This window comes from Sturnira hondurensis, unplaced genomic scaffold (genome assembly GCF_014824575.4).
Source record: "Sturnira hondurensis isolate 20B ecotype Veracruz unplaced genomic scaffold, ASM1482457v3 Scaffold0001120, whole genome shotgun sequence".
NCBI classification, from domain to species: Eukaryota; Metazoa; Chordata; class Mammalia; order Chiroptera; family Phyllostomidae; genus Sturnira; species Sturnira hondurensis.
The window spans coordinates 2,483,894-2,500,343 of record NW_028073751.1 but is presented as its reverse complement, the minus strand read 5'-3'; the positions used below and the strand labels follow the sequence as shown (position 1 = coordinate 2,500,343).

Genomic DNA, 16,450 nt, shown 5'->3' with positions numbered 1-16,450 from the left:
GCCAACAATACAGTTAACATTATGTCAAAAATCAATGAATCCCTACCTCCCCACGATACTGAGAATACAGGATAATTTTAGTCTAGAGCTCAAACCTTTGCAAGGTCAAGAATGCTAGAAATACAATACTAAAAAGTAGCCAGCAGCTAAAATGCAACACTTGTAAGAATTTTCAGGTTATGTTACACTTTAGTCCAAGATGGAGAAGTAGTGGACACTGAGAGATAAGACAAGTTGAACAAGTTTAAAACCAAAAGCAGTGGACATTTATTCCTCAATTTTTGTGCAAGAGTGTAAAGATGCATTTGAAAGAACCTGATGGCTAGTGAGCACCAGCCATGGCCTTCAGGCTGGCCTGGTTTACAATTAGATTAGGAGGAGAGGAGAAAAAAGGAACTTGCCTAGTTCACATGAATGATGTTTCTGGCAAACACAGTTGTTTACAAAGTTTTAAACTACATTTTACTAGAGTCAAAGGACGACTTCCAAAAGCTACATACAGTACAATTTGAAACTGAATGCACATCCTACAATGTTAGTGCAAAGTAATTATGTAGACTACCCAATACAAGATTGTGCTCATGTTTCCCAGGTTTGGTCAATGTTGCTCTTTTACAATCACAGAAGCTTAACTTACCGAAAGCAATGCCTTTGTTTTATGTTCTATGTACCAAGGGAATGCCACAAGGTTTTGGTGAAATGCAGCTTAGTTTCATTAATGAAGCAAATTTCTTATTCAGTTTAACAGTCATGTTCCTGGAATACTGCAACATATAAGTTCCATGGTAAAGCTTTTAAGCTTATGCCCTTATCTTGTTCAGTAAAATTACTTTCGAGATATCCTTTTTACTATGTAAACTAGAACTGTTTCATGATTTTGAAATGCAACCAGTATAAATGAAAATATTTCAGGGGTGGGGGAAAACCCACCACTAATCTCACCTAGGTAAAATTCTTAAAATCAAAAAGCCTATTCACACAAAATTATATGTAATGACTGTAGTAATCAGTTTATTACACAGATTAATCATTCTTGAACGTACAAGCTCCAGAGGAGCAACTGGGTCTTTAAATATACACAAGTATTTCCATCAAATGAATTTTCACCCTTTTCCAGAGAGATCTAAGCAGTTAAAAACATAAGAAAAATAAGAGCTATTAGCTATGTATTAACTGAGAAACCACATACAAACCAAAGAATATGGAAGAGAAAAAGAGGGGCTGAAAGGATGAGGGTTAAAGGGTGGGGAGATGTAAGAGGTGGGAACAAAGCCCATCACACTTTATGTACTAATAGCTCCAATCCAGTTAAACTTAGACCTTAAAATGGTAGGTTTTAATCTGGTTGGTTGTAACTTTCACCTAAGACGTAGGTCCTTCAGCATAAAATGAGCATAGAAACAGCTTCGTGTTCTTCGCTTTGCTTTTCATATCTGTTTTGAGTTTAAAAGGATTCCACTTAAAAACCATCTCCTGTAAGTCAGTAGAGCTTTTCTTCCCCATCCAAGCACACACCATAACCACCAGCCCTCACCTGCCGTTATCCAAATTTAAGTCAATAAGAAAGCTTTTAGTCTCACACCTAGGTTACGCCCGAAGAACTGGCTTGTCACACACACACTTCTCTGCTAGGAGGCAATGTTGGTACAGAAGTACAGTATTTCTAGTTTGTTGTTCCAAGTATGTACAACACGCAGAACTGCTGTATCAGGTAAACATGTGCACAGGGGAAGATGAGGCGTGGGCTCATAGAAAGCAGTCAAATGGAAATCAAAAGGACTTTCTCTTTCAGAGTTCCCCTATCTTTATTTGTAGAGGTTATCCAATAATTTCTTTAATTACATCGCATACTTCTGAGTCCATTCCCGAGCTATTCTGTTGTACCTGTACACACAAAGAAAAGCTTAGCTTAACACATGTGAGGAAGTCAGAAGGCAACAGATTTCATTCATTGTCCCATTTAGTAACTCCCCCCCCCAATGGTGTTCCTTTATTAAAAACCCATATAGTAACTTGAGGGGGAAAATGTATCATACATTATGGCAAAGCTCTTTTTACCCCAAATTTCTAATAAGCATTTACTCAGTGACAGTGGGAAAAGGCTGTGAAATGAAAAACAAGCCCTGTAAATGCTACTAATAGAGTATTCTGATTAAATTTTAGCATTGACTGTTATACCCTTGTTCTATACTTGATTGACCTTACTTCTAAGGAAGATCTTACATCCATGTTCATTTATTTGGAGTCCTTTAAACTCTACACTTTTACACTGCATGATTCTTGAAATCATATACTAATAGTGACTGAACTGATATAATACTTTCCTGTCTTAATAAAATAACTAGTCCTGGTAAAATGTATTTTAACAATTTGGTTTCTAAAATGAAAGAATCTATTGCTCCAGAAGAACATTCTAGTAGTAAAATAAGCAGGGCAAAGGGTTCTACAATTCTTTGATTCAGAAAGGGATACAGGCAAGTTCTTCTGAACATTATCACCACAATAGCTTAGAAAATGCCTTTTGGTAGGCACTCACGCCCGCAGTTCTAGGTATTTGACAAAATGGTATGCCAATCAAAAATTTTTATTTGAATAAAATCACAAACAGGAAAAGAACAGGAGATCTAATTTTATTCTGAATGCAGCCAAAAATACATGACTAAAGATATTATTCATACCTAAACACAGAAAAAACTAAACTAAGTAACAACTGTCACAATCCCTCATTGCCCCATTTAAAAATACTGTATCTAGCCCTGGCTGGTGTGGCTCAGTGGACTGAGCACCAGTCTCTGTGAACTGAAAGGTCACTGGTTCTTCCCTATCAGGGCATATGCCTGGGGTGCCCGCCAGGCTCCCAGTTGGGGGTGTGCCAGAGGCAACCGGTCAATATTTCTCTCCCTCCCCCTAAAAATAAATAAAATAAAACATTAAAAAAAATGAAATATTATATCTATATGCCTCTCTCTTCCAAAAGAATTCAAATAATTCTTTAATCCTTTTTAAAAAGTTAAAATCCTAACTTAAACTTTAGAACATTATCCACTCTTTCCCACTTATTTCTTATTTTACTGAATATACCGACATGAATAAAAAAGATTAGGACATTTTTAGTTACTACTTCTTTTGCTATTCTGACTACTTCTTTAAAATTTTTATTTATTTATTTTTAGAGATAAGGGAAGGGAGGGAGAAAGAGAGGGAGAGAAATATCAATGTGTGGTTGCCTCTCACATGCCCCCTACTGGGGACTTGACCTGGCCCACAACTCAGGCATGTGCCCTGACTGGGAACTGGACCAGTAACCCTTTGGTTTGCAGACCAGCACTCAATCCACTGAGCCACACCAGCCAGGGCCTGACCATTTTTAGCATTTCATAGAATTCTAAAATATGTAAATGTTCATCTTTTATTTTTGAAGGAAATTTGGGGTTTTTATGTCTTGTGGCACTTACTCACTTTCTTTTTTAGATTATACCAAATGATAGAAAAACAATGTCCTTTCCCCATGAATTTTCAACAATCTAAGACAATAAGCTCTTTTTTTTCATCCCACCCCCCAACAAATAAAGCTCTTGATGCAATATGCTTTATATGTCAAGCCATGCTTTATATAAAGCCAAGAAGACATAAAACTGTTTTTTATGTCTCTGACAAAAAAATATACTGTAGAAAGTTTTCCTAGATGGTAGGAGTCATATGAAATAATTGAGATAATATTGCATCATCTACATATAATGATACTCAATGCAAATACCTCTCTTTCCCATCCCTAGGACTTCATTTTAAGTATCTGACCCATACCTACCCCTTAGTTAAGAAAAACTTGAGTCACAAATGTCTCCCCACCCCAGACACTCTTCTGTCTGGAAGCCATACTTACTTTTCTCTATCTGTTTTGTAGATCCGAGCAATCTCAGGCACTAAGGGATCATCTGGATTAGGATCACACAACAGAGAACAGATGGACAAGAGTACTAGAATGATAAAAAACGAAACAAAACAAACAAAACCCTACAAATTAGCACAGAATAAAAGCAAAGGATTCAAAGAAACATGAGATGCCAACACTTTAAAAAAACTCTAAGAATCTATTTATATTGCAGTGGCTAGCAGCTTTGTAAGCTCTTCCTAACTTTATAGGAACAGTAATCAACGAAAACTCTAAGATTTCTCCATACTTAACTCCTTAAGGAAACTGGCCCAGGCTGGTGAATGAAGTGACTTGCTTAATGTCCCCAGTTAGTGAGTAATTAGAGTGGAATTAGAATCAGGTCTTCCAAATCCCAGATCAATAACAATTTTCATAGCCCATAAAGTTCAATTTTTAGAAGCCCACATTTAGGGATAAATGGCTTTCAAAATTCCAAAGACAACCACACACTATTGTGAATGTTCTTAGAAATGACAACCATGAAATCCAAAAATCACTGCTTTCTTTCTTTTTTTAAAAATATTTTATTTATTTATTTATCTTTAGAGGGGAAGGAGAGAGGGAGAGAAACATCAATGTATGGTTGCCTTTCGTGCGTCCCCTGCTGGGAGTTGGCCTGCAGGGAACCGGCCTGCAACCCAGGCATGTGCCCTGACTGGGAATCAAACTGCGATCCTCTGGTTCGCAGGCCCGCGCTCAATCCACTGAGCTACACCAGCCAGGGCTCAAAAATCACTGCTTTCTTAAGGGCAAGTATTACATTCAAATGCAATGCATCTGTTTCATTTTTAGTTGAAAACAATTTGGTCTAGGACCATAAAGGCTAGTACGTGCCCCCAAATGGGGCTGGCCACACTTATTACAGAGGGTACAACATACTTCTACTAAGGTCTCAACTTCTTTTCAGTGATGATTTAGAATCTTTTGTAAGCCATTTCCTCATTGACATCCTGGAATATAGCAGATGAATCTCAAAAGCACAATTTCCTCTGTAAAATCTGTCATTAATTTATGTATTCCTCAATGAATGTAAAAAGGAAGCCAAGGCCATTAATTACATTAAATCCAGTGGTCTCTTATATACTGAAATAAATTCTAATCCTTCTATTCTGATGCTAACAGAACTCAGCTCTAATGCTCTCTAACAAGAGACAATGAATGACTCTGATCCCACTTTACTCCCAGAACATCAAATTCAGCAGGAAAAGGATTTATTCATTTTCCTATCAAATCTGTTCTAAAGAGATCAAGGGCTTCTGAGAGGTAAAGAAGAGGTAACAAACCTTTACCAAAAGAGGTAAAGAGGTAAAGGTAACAAACCTTTATTATTTGGTTTGTTAACAAAAAAGCTATTTCCTTGCCTTAAGAGTATATGAAAAATAAAAAACATCAGGAAAGATGTTTTCTGACTCTTCATTCCTGTTGCCCACAATTCTGGCAGATGACATTCCCAAAACATCTTCTCTTCCCATTGTCAGGTGTATCACCTGATGCCCTCTTCAAGCACAAAACATTCTAACAACAATTAGGAATGATTTCATGCATATCCTGGAAATAACAACAGGGAGTTATAGATTTTTGAATGTTCACGAAATTACTACAGAAAGAAGAAACTTGTCCAGTCTATCAAAATGGCAAGAGTACTATTGGTTCTTCACCTAAAATTAGACATACTACCTAATTAGCATCAGTTACAAATTTCATTCATTTATAATTCTGACTATTTCAATAAAGCTACTTTTAAAAGATAAATTTTGAAGAAATAACTTGTCTTACTTTCTTTCCAGGAAAGTAAGTTGGGGTAAGTGGTTATCTGGACCTAGTGAAAGAATTCTTAGTATACTATTTAGTTCCTTGAATTTGTAGGAAATTCATTTGGGCTTATAATGTACTACACCTTCTTTTAGGTGTAGTATAGAGTAGCTCCTATTTCTACAACCTGCAGAGACTCTTCATTTTCATTAGTGTCATATAACCCACAGACATTTTCAATTCTAAAAATACAACCAAGGGGCTTTACGGCACATTTGTCTTTCTGTTAGTTAGGCTTTACTACTTAAATTTTCTGTATATTTAGCTATATAAAATATATACTCAAAGTGAAGGGAATTTTAGAGTTAAAATTATTGCCCTTGAAAATAGAATATGTTAAAGGAATAATTAATATTACACACAGAATTCAGGCTTTTCACAGAACTGCTTGCCCATATATTCAATTTACCAAAGAAGACTCGTTAAAACATTAAACCTAGATACTCTTATATAAACAAACCCAATAAAATGGCACCTCAATTATTTTAATAGACAGTTACACAAATAGAGAGACATCAAACTAACAGCACTTATAATTTAGAATAACCAAAAAAGCAATACTAGGCACAGAAGCAGAGGGAAAAAAAATCTGTGGTAACAATTTCAGCAATCTGGACCTGCTGATCCCCCTGGCCTCTCCACCCTCCAAAATATTCCACCTCTCTTGGTCTCATTACTTTACTAGATTTATTTCTACTGCTAACTGCTATTTTGTGAAGGAAGAACGAGCAGGCCAGGAAACCACCAGAAGTATACGAACACTTCCACAAGTTGCCTGTGAATCAGTGGGACCTACAAAAAGAAAAGGGGCCACTTATCTGAAACTATTTCAGTCACAATTTTTAAAAAGGTGGTCCTCTGGTTTTTTGTTTTTATTTTTGCCTAGGATCCCAGAAATTTTAATTTAATGCCCCAGAGTTCTTATTTCCTTTAAAAAATTAATGTCAGAGTATATAAATCTTACAATAGTTACAACAGGACAAACATACAACACTTTTCAGTATCTTTATCCCAGTTATTTGAGTGTCTACAAGCAACCAGTTAACTGTGCATTTTCGTTTTAGCTTCATAACAACAATGAAATAATTATTATTATCCCTATTCTACAGATTAAAAAAAGAGGAACAGAAGCTAATTTGTCTTAAATCTCATTCAGTAAAGAGGTAAAGCTGAAATCTGAATATAGGTAGTTAGAACCAGAATCTATGCTCTTTAGCATGAAACTATACTGCCTCCTGTCTATATGTACACTTTAAAGGAATGATAAAATGTAAGAAAAATATTCTCACTCACCAAATTTCACCACCCAAATAGCCAAACTATTTCTTTTTAGTTATTTAACATACTTTTATGTATAACTAGAGTTACAATGTACTCTAATTTTATCTTTTTTCTTTTGTTTTGGAGCTTTTTATTTTACTTTTTAAAATTTTTAAAAAAATTGTTGTTCAAGTACAGTTGTCTCCATTTCCCCCCACCCCTGCTTTTTTCAAACACAGTATTCTTCCACTTTCCACAATATTTGTAAGGATCAATATTCTACATGCATGCGCTACAAATGATTTATTTCTTCCCCTATGGTTGGCCCTGTAATTTTTGAAGGAAATTACTCGTGTAATTAGGTCTTATTTAGAAGAACTGGATCTTTCATCACAAAATTAGCAACTAACTTTCTCTACACATTTTCAAGCAAACACACATGCATATAACCATATGCCGAAGACTGTTAAGACACTCAAAAATTTATTTTCCAACCTATACCTGAATAGAAAATGGACATAATCACAACACAAAGCAATACATGTGCTTGAACATCCAACTCTCTCCAGTGGTCTCAAGATCTATTCAAGAATAAGGGAGACTGTTACCTCCTCAAAAAAAGAATATAAGTAATCTTTTCAAAAATAACCTTAAGAAGACTTCTAAAACATAGCTGCTAAAACAAAGATAAAACATTGCTTTATCTTTGATATTGATACCCATTCCATTACCTTTTGAAATAGTTAGTGCTGGAGACCACTGTGACCGTAGAATATCAAGACAAATGCTGCCGTTACTGTTAATATTTGGATGATAAATTCTTGTTGTAAATGCAACCTATAGAAAAAAAATATTTTTTTGTAAACTGGTTTATTAGTATCATAGAAAGCACATTAAAAACAACCAACATATTTCAATTACCTTAGGTGGTTTGAAGGGGTAATCTGTTGGGAAATGAATTGTCAAGAAAAATACTCCACCCTGATAGGGACTGTCGTTCTGTTAATAACAAGAAAAATGGGATTAAAATGAGTGAATTACATAAACTATTTATTTTGAAATAAATCTGAGTACTTACTGGCCCCATTATTGTAGCCTGCCAATGGAACACTGAAAAAGAAAAAAACATTACCATGAAGCAATATTCACACTGCACCTACATCATAACAATGTATCATTCCCTATCCAATACCAGTTCATTTACAAGCAATATGATGAATCCTGGTAGGGTGAGAAATCTAATTAAGTTTGAGTCTGAAGAGAAAAATGACTAGCATGGACTGAAACACTGAGAAGATGCTCAGTGAAAAAGTATTTGGACTAAAGCATGAAAATTCAGGACAGGGAGACAGAATTCTTGACAAGTGTCAAAGTTCCACTTTAAAACAGGTATTTCCTCACCTCAAAGAGTAAAAAAGAACCAAAAAATTCACCTCATTGATGTGTTACGTCATTTCCCCAACACAATTATATATAACTTATTCCTTTTATAATACTAGCATAGAGCAGAAATGTGAAGTCCAAGTAGGTAATACTCAAATTAGGAAAAAATGGTTTTTATATTTTTTTAATTTTTTAAAAAATATTTTTATTTATTTTCAGAGAGAGGGGAAGGGAAGGAGAGAGGGAGAGAAATATCAATGTGTGGTTGCCTCTCATGTGTCCCTCACTGGGAACTGGCCTGCAACCCAGGCATGTGCCCTGACTAGGAATCAAACCGCGATCATGTGGTTCGCAGGCCTGCACTCAATCCATTGAGCTACACCAGCCAGGGCGGTTTTTACAATGAGAAAAAATTTCTAAGAGCTCTCTCCTGTGTGGGTCTTTAGAAATACTGGTTCCTCAATTAAGAAAACATTAGCTGAAAGCTGGAAGCTTGATTACAAGCTTTAAGGATTATCCAAATAAATTATAAAGTTGTTTAATAAGGAAATCTCTTCAAACTGCAAAAAATGATGCTTGTTCCATTTCAAAGGTAGTATAACTAAGTACAATACGGAGACCAAAAAGCCAGAGTTTTCTTACAAGCAAGCTACTCAGCACTTAACATTCATACTAGGATCTTGGCAAACTAAGGAAACTTGTCAATGAGATTATATGCTAAAAACCCAAACCAGGTAACTTTTGTCAGGAGGCAATGTGAATAAGAAGCCATATGAAAATTCACTAGAACATCAGTCCAAATCTTTCTGATGAAAGGAGGATTGCATATGCCCTGGCTGGTGTAGCTCAGTGGATTGAGCACGGGCCTGTGAACCAAAGAATCACCAGTTCGATTCCCAGTCAGGGCACATGCCTGGGTTGCAGCAGGCCAGTTCCCAGCAGGGGATGCACGAGAGGCAACCACACATTGATAGTTCTCTCCCTCTCTCTCTCCTTCTCTTCCCCTCTCTCTAAAAATGAATAAATAAAATATTTTTTTAAATCTTTAAAAAAAAAGAAGGATTGCATATGAAGCTGTCCCCATGGCTGTTTAGCTCCCCATTGAGGTCCAAACCAGCAAATAGCAGCCTGTTCATTAGGAATTAAAAATAAAGGATAGGTATTGTTGAGGCTCATAGGTATTGTGGAGGCTCCCTTCTTAGAGTACCCAATTTTTGCCAATCAACTTTTTAATGGATTAAGTAGCTAAGGAGAAAGTTACTTTGAGCCACAATGATTGCAAAGATCCTATAAAAGACCACTAATTCCTGTTGAAAGAAATGAGTCTCACTGTTTTTTAATACAAACACAATTTGAGTAAACAAAGCATACTGGTATCTGGAATAAACAACCCCCAAAACAAGGCTGAAAACTATATTAGACAAAAGGATGACCAAACTACAGGTCCAAGAACCTTGTTTTAAAACATGTCTTGTATGTTTGGTCAGGAAGCTCAATTAGTGCAGGGGTGTCAAACCCATTTTCACCTGGGGCCATGTCAGCCTTGCGGTTGCCTTCAAACGTTAGGATGTAATTTTAGGACTGTATAAATATATCTACTCTTTAACTAAGGGCAAGGAGCTTGGCACTGCTGCCAGGTAGAAACAAGCTGCTGGGCGGGATTCGGCCTGCCGGCCTTGTGTTTGCCACTTGTGGGGTAGAGCATCATCCTATGTTCAATACCTGGTAAGGGCACATATGAAAAATCAACAAATGAGTTCATAAATGTCTCTAAAAAATCAATCAATAAAAATAAAAACAGGTCTAGTTCTCCCATTTAATCCTTTCATATTATTTAAATTTGTGGCTATAAATGGGAGGCCATAATATACCTGCATTCTTGCTCAAGACTGCAAGAGTCAAAAAAGTAAAGGAATAAGAAAGCACTTGGATAATACCAAGACATGTTAAAAAATTAAGTTATATTTTCCATTACCTATTTAGAAGCCCTACTTTTTTCTTCTGAGTCTTTCCAAGATCAACCCTTTTCTTGTTAAAAATACTACCAGATTTAAGAGGTTACTAGCAAAATTTAAATTAGAACAAATTTTTTCCTAAAGGTAAAGTACTATTTTTAGTGATTTCCCATTCCTCCTTTGCAGAAAACAAAGCATATTTTATGGTCTATGATTAAAATCCCCTACAATTTCGACAACACAGAAACCCCAAGAAGTTTGGAGCAGAAAGTCTTGCAAGCTGACAACCAGAACATTTATGATCAATATTTTCAAGTAACATTGCAATCTCTTTCATATTCGGCACATCAGGAAGTTGAATACATTCTAGTGTATCTAAGTAAGATTCTTATATTGAGAACTTTCACAAGTAACCTCAACATGCTATTTCATATGTTATTTAGTTAATAAATCCTATCTGTTTAATATTCAACAACAGAACTAAATTAACAGTTGGCATTTAAAACTCTAAATAAAAGCCTATTAACATTGAAGTGCTAACCTTTATTTAATGATTAACTATTTGTCTTCACCCTCATAAACAAAGGTTTAATTACTGTCTCCAGAAAAAAGAAAATACACATACCCAGGGGCTACATCTCTACAATAGGTGGGAAAAGAATGAACAAAAACCTACTAATGTAACAACTGAGATCAATGATATTTATCCCTGTTGAAATAACGTAGAATCCACAAAAGGCAGGGAAAAACAAACTAAAAACACATTAAGATGAACTGAATTTGAAGATCTACCATTTAAATCTTTTTTTTCAGATTTTATTTATTCGTATTTAGAGAGGAAGAGGAGGAGAGAAATATCAATGTACGGTTGCCTCTCGTGAGTCCCCTGCTAGGAACTGGCCTGCAACCCAGGCATGTGCCCTGACTGGGAATCGAACCGCGATCATGTGGTTCGCAGGCCCACACTCAATCCACTGAGCTACGCCAGCAAGGGCTCTACCATTTAAATCTTAATTGAGTATTCTGCCACACTGGTTAAAAATACGTGTATCTATTGGAATCATTGAATTAAGTGTGCCTCTAAAACTCTCCTAGACTCCTAGCTCTCCTAAGTGGAAGTATAGTATAAAAAAGGGAAAAGGGAGTGAGAGAATATAATATCTAACCTGCCTCAAATTACAATGATTTTGTAAACAGTTCAAGAATCACTACAGGTTCCAAGTAGAAGGAACTCCAGAAATAGTTTCTGGGTGAAATATTTGGACATAAACATAAAATACTGCAACATCTCATATAAAAACTTTCAAACACCTTCCATTTAAGGATCAATCTCAGGCTGCTCAAAATAAAATTTTATGGTACTGAATTTAAAGTTTTGATAGTCTAAAAACAAAAAAAAAAAATCCCACCACCACTTTAGTTTGCTGTTGTTAAATCAAATCACACATCTGAAAGCTATACTCTCTCTTATGAGAGTTTAAATGTGAAGTTTACATCTCAATGATTACTCTTCAGTATCCTCAAGGGTGAAGCCTCAAGGCTAAAAAGGATAGTAAGATTATTTGTTATAGTCTGAGACTAAATCTCAAGAGATTTACATTTGAATTCAAGTGAGATCTGTGGAGTTACATTCATAAAGTGTTCAAAAGAGAAAACGAATTAGATTATATGACCAATAAATCTTCAGCTTACTTCTTTTCAGAAAATACAGTTTTTCCTGCTTACCAGATCTTTGCAGAAAGAGGGGAAAAAATGTAATGGTACTTTAAAATCTGAATATTTAAAAACAAAGCCTTTTATTATGAAATGTATTATTAAGTATATATTATTTTAAATATAAAATAAAGACTACTTTCTTCTTTTTTTTTTTTTAGAGAGGGGAAGGGAGGGAGGAAGAGAGAGAGTGAGAAACAGCAATGTGTGGTTGCCTCTCACGTGGCCCCCACTGGGGACCTGCCCTGCAACCCAGACAAGTGCCCTGACTGGGAATCGGACCAGTGAGCCTCTGGATTGCAGCCTGTGCTCAATCCACTGAGCCATAATAGCCAGGGCAAGACTACTTTATTCTTACACTAAATATTAGTAACATGGTGCTGAGAAATTTAGATTTAGGGTAGTCAACAGGAGCTTGGCTCAAAAAATTTCACTTTGGCCAAGTTTCTCTCTTCCTAGGATTAAATTCTGCCTCCTTATGACAAAAGATGATGAAAGTACATTTAGTTATCTAATTACACTTTGTTTTTTCTTTATGTGGTTCATCAGGAAGACTTAAGGCTTTTTAACAGTAATTCATCCTCAAATGTTCTCACACACCCACAAAAAATTTAACTGTAACATCAGCAAACACGATCTAGATGACCAAATGTTAAGAAAGTTATTTTATCCCCCAGGAGATTTTCTTTACTCTCTTGTAGAAGACAGGTACTGTTGACAGTCTAGTATTATGTGACGCAAGACATTCAAAATTGAATAGGAAGGCTGGGAGTTCAGGAAGAGGTTATTATTTTTTAAACAGCTTTCCTGAGAGAGAAACCACACACCATACAATTCATCCAGTGAAACTGTGCAGTTTAACGGTGTTTAGTACACTCAGAGTTGTACAACGATCACAATAATTTTAGAACATTTTCATCATCCTCAAAAGAAACTCTATATCCATTAGTAGTCATTCCCCATTCCCCTCCAAATCTTCAGTCCTATGCAACCATTATCTATGTTCTGTCTCTATGAATTTGTCTATTCTAGATATTTCAGGTAATGAAATAAAATATTATGTGGCCTTTTGTATGATTTCTCTCACTCAGCATATTTTTAAGGCTCACCCATGTTGTAGTATCTATCAGTACTTTATTCTTTTTACTGCCAAATAATATTCCATCGTGTGCACACACCACATTTTATTTATCCCTCCACCAGTTGTTGGGTATTTGGGTTATTTACATTTTTTGGCTATTATAAATAAGGTTTCTATGAACATTCATGCAAAAGTTTTTGTGTGGACATATCCTTTCATTTCACCTATGAAGTAAACTCACTGGGTCATATGTTTAACTTTTTGAGGACCTGTCAGACTGTTTTCCAAACTGGTTGTACTATTTTGTGTTCTTATCAGGAAATATGAGGGTTCCAATTTCTCCACATGTTCATCAATACTTGGTATTATTTAACACTTTGATTCTAGCCATTGTAGTGGATGCAAAGTGGAAGCGCTATATGATTCTGACTTGCATTTCTCTAATGACTAATGATGTTGAGCATTCTTCCATGTGCTTATTAGTCATTTGTTTATCTTCTTTGGAGAAATATCCATTCATTCTTTGCCCATTTTAAAATGGGGTTGTTTATACTGTTCATTTGTCATTTCTATAAATACACTTTGGGTAAATATTCCTTATCAGAAATTACAACCTGCAATTTTTCTCCCATTCTACATGTCTTTTTGCTTAAAAGTATCATTTGCAGCACCTGGATTTTAAATTCTGATGGATTCTAATTTGTCTATTTTTATTTTATTGCTTATACTTTGGGGGAGTTTCATTGAACTCTCTAGAGTAACAACTTTTCTGTCTGAGAAAGAAATGTGATAGTATTAATTATAGAAGCAAAGGCAAATTACTTTAGCACACTGAAGAGAACTTCAAAAATGAAATCTAATCCTCAGACTTCAAACACTTAATATTAGCTACTCTCAACTTTAAGAAATCTGCTTGAAATAAAACCACTTTCTCAATTCAAAGCGTATAGGAACACAGGTACACTATATAATACTGTGGAATGACAAAACTTGAATATGAGTCCACTTTGGGAACTTCCATAAGTTTCTCACTGTATTTTCCTCTAAAATAGTTTACAACTTCTACTCTAACTCACCTAAAATAATTGTTATTGCAAAGCTTTAAAGAGACAGTGTTGTTTAAGTATTTGGCCTGGCCTAGTTGGCATCAAATAGTATAGTTACTCATACTGGACAGGTCTGAATGTAATAATGTAAATGGAATTTCTCATCACATGTACTTAAGTCTTATAATTTATACAATCTGTTTTATCTGTAAACCAATCCTTATAACAGGCCCTTGCTTTGATTCCTAAGTGTTTAGCAAACTCAAAACACTATTCTTAAGAAATATCAGGAAAACATAATTTTAAATACAAGCTAATATAACCTCATCTTTACTTGTCTTAACCTATATACTTCTTTTATACAAAGGTTTCCAAGTATGCTCATTTTTTCTATTTGCTAAATGTTACATTTTTAAAATTAGTTTTGTGTAAAAAAATCAGTTTTATTAAAATATCTTCCCTTTTTAAAAATCTAGAAAAATGGTATAAGGGGCTAAAAGCTATGTTGAAACAAAGCAGAACAAAAGGAAATTATCCAACATGTGAGTTAAGATTTAATAAATTACTTTAGACAGGATTAAACAGATAAATTGGACATTAAAAAATAAGCAAATCATACCTGTCTTCATCATAAGTTATGAGCCAGTAGATAGACAGGCACAAACACATGCATGACCGTCCTTACTATTACCTTACTTAATGATACCTAGTTGTAGGTAAAAGTTCAAATATTCTACCCCCAAGTTCCCAGACTGGGTGAACGATAGGTAGGAAGGGGCCAGAATAATTGCACAATGTCTGGCAAAGAGGTTCAAAATATAATGAGCAAGACAGAAGATGATGGGATACACAGGGAACTACACCTTTCACGGACAATAGGGTAAACACTGCCTCTGTCCTACAGCAAAACAATCTTAGGAGTATTTATTCATTTCCATAGTTCCCCGGAGGCAGATTGTCACACTTTTTAACTTCATTACTCCTTTTAAATACTTACTGTCATCTCCAACAGGACCTGCTGAACACTGTGCGGGGGGGTCCCGTGCCAGGTCATTCAATTCCTTAAGAGAGGAGAAAGAAGAAATGTATTCAACATAAATCTAACTTTACCCATTAATACAATTTCACTGTTACCAATATTCTGTCTCACCAGTACAGCTTTTTCAGAAGTACTCCTTCACACTCAGAGAAGGATAGGTTAAAGTATTTTAGATTCTTGAACACAAATATATGTTTTAAATAGTGGACCATTTTTGCTTAGTTTAATAAGTAAATATAAGAAAGGTAAACAGAATTATGTACTAAAGCGCCACGAAAACTGTTTTAAAGTAAAAACTGCATTTATTAGTTTTTAACAAAAGATTCATGGCCAGTTTTTGTACCTCAAAACAATTAGGTTACACTCAAGACAACCTCTCGAAGTCATAAACATTCTAAATTATACAGGATCATCTAACAAAATGTTGACATGTTTTCAGATGATATCTACCACCAGGATTCCAAAGGTAGTAGAAAAAAACTAAAAAACAAAACCATTAAAAAGGCTGGCTGAAGTAATAAAACTCATCATAAAGTTTTATGATCAGAAGTGGGTCTACCTGTACTAATGTCCTACAACCAGACACTAGCTGCTTAGCTATTTTAATGTAACAGCCCACAAACCTGAGATTTGCTCCTGGGTGGGGATGTCTGAAAAACCCAAGACAGGAAATCATATTATATTCCCTCTCCCCTTAACTTGGCATTTGAAATAAAAATCAAGCTCTGGGGAAGGACTAGTTTTAGATTTTCTTTTACAACTAAAACGGTAAAGCCTATTATTTTTAAAGTATAATAAAAACTACTTAGAATCTTATTGAGTTGATAAAGATAGGGTTTTAATATTCCAAATATATACTTTTTAATTTGCAGTACCATAATAACTCTAAGTCTTTTTCTTTTATTTTTTTTTAAAGATTTTATTTATTTATCTTTAGTGGGGAAGGAGAGAGGGAGAGAAATATCAATGTATGGTTGCCTTTTGTGCATCCCCTGCTGGGAAATGGTCTGCAGGGAACTGGCCTGCAACCCAGGTATGTGCCCTGACTGGGAATCGAACTGCGATTCTCTAGTTCGCAGGCTTGTGCTCAATCCACTGAGCTACACCAGCCAGGGCTAAGTCTTTTCCTCTTAGTTAACTTATTCAACTAATCATTTTGGTACATTAAATTATTCTGTTTTATCCTATCTGTAAGCTTGGAGGACAAAACATAAAAGTACAGAAATA

General features: G+C 35.3%; 1 protein-coding gene across 1 annotated transcript in view; it reads right to left on the bottom strand.

Moving 5' to 3' along the window:
- Positions 1-243: 243 nt before the first annotated feature.
- UBE2D2 (ubiquitin conjugating enzyme E2 D2) overlaps positions 244-16,450 on the bottom strand; it is a 55,226-nt gene continuing 39,019 nt past the window's right edge. Inside the window, exons 2-7 of the mRNA XM_037061669.1 lie at positions 15,182-15,245; positions 8,085-8,116; positions 7,928-8,005; positions 7,738-7,843; positions 3,884-3,977; positions 244-1,884 (exon numbers count right to left, since the gene is read on the bottom strand). Of these exons, the coding sequence (XP_036917564.1) occupies positions 1,839-1,884; positions 3,884-3,977; positions 7,738-7,843; positions 7,928-8,005; positions 8,085-8,116; positions 15,182-15,245 (420 nt within the window). The 3' untranslated portion in view covers positions 244-1,838. The remainder of the gene's footprint in view (positions 1,885-3,883; positions 3,978-7,737; positions 7,844-7,927; positions 8,006-8,084; positions 8,117-15,181; positions 15,246-16,450) is intronic.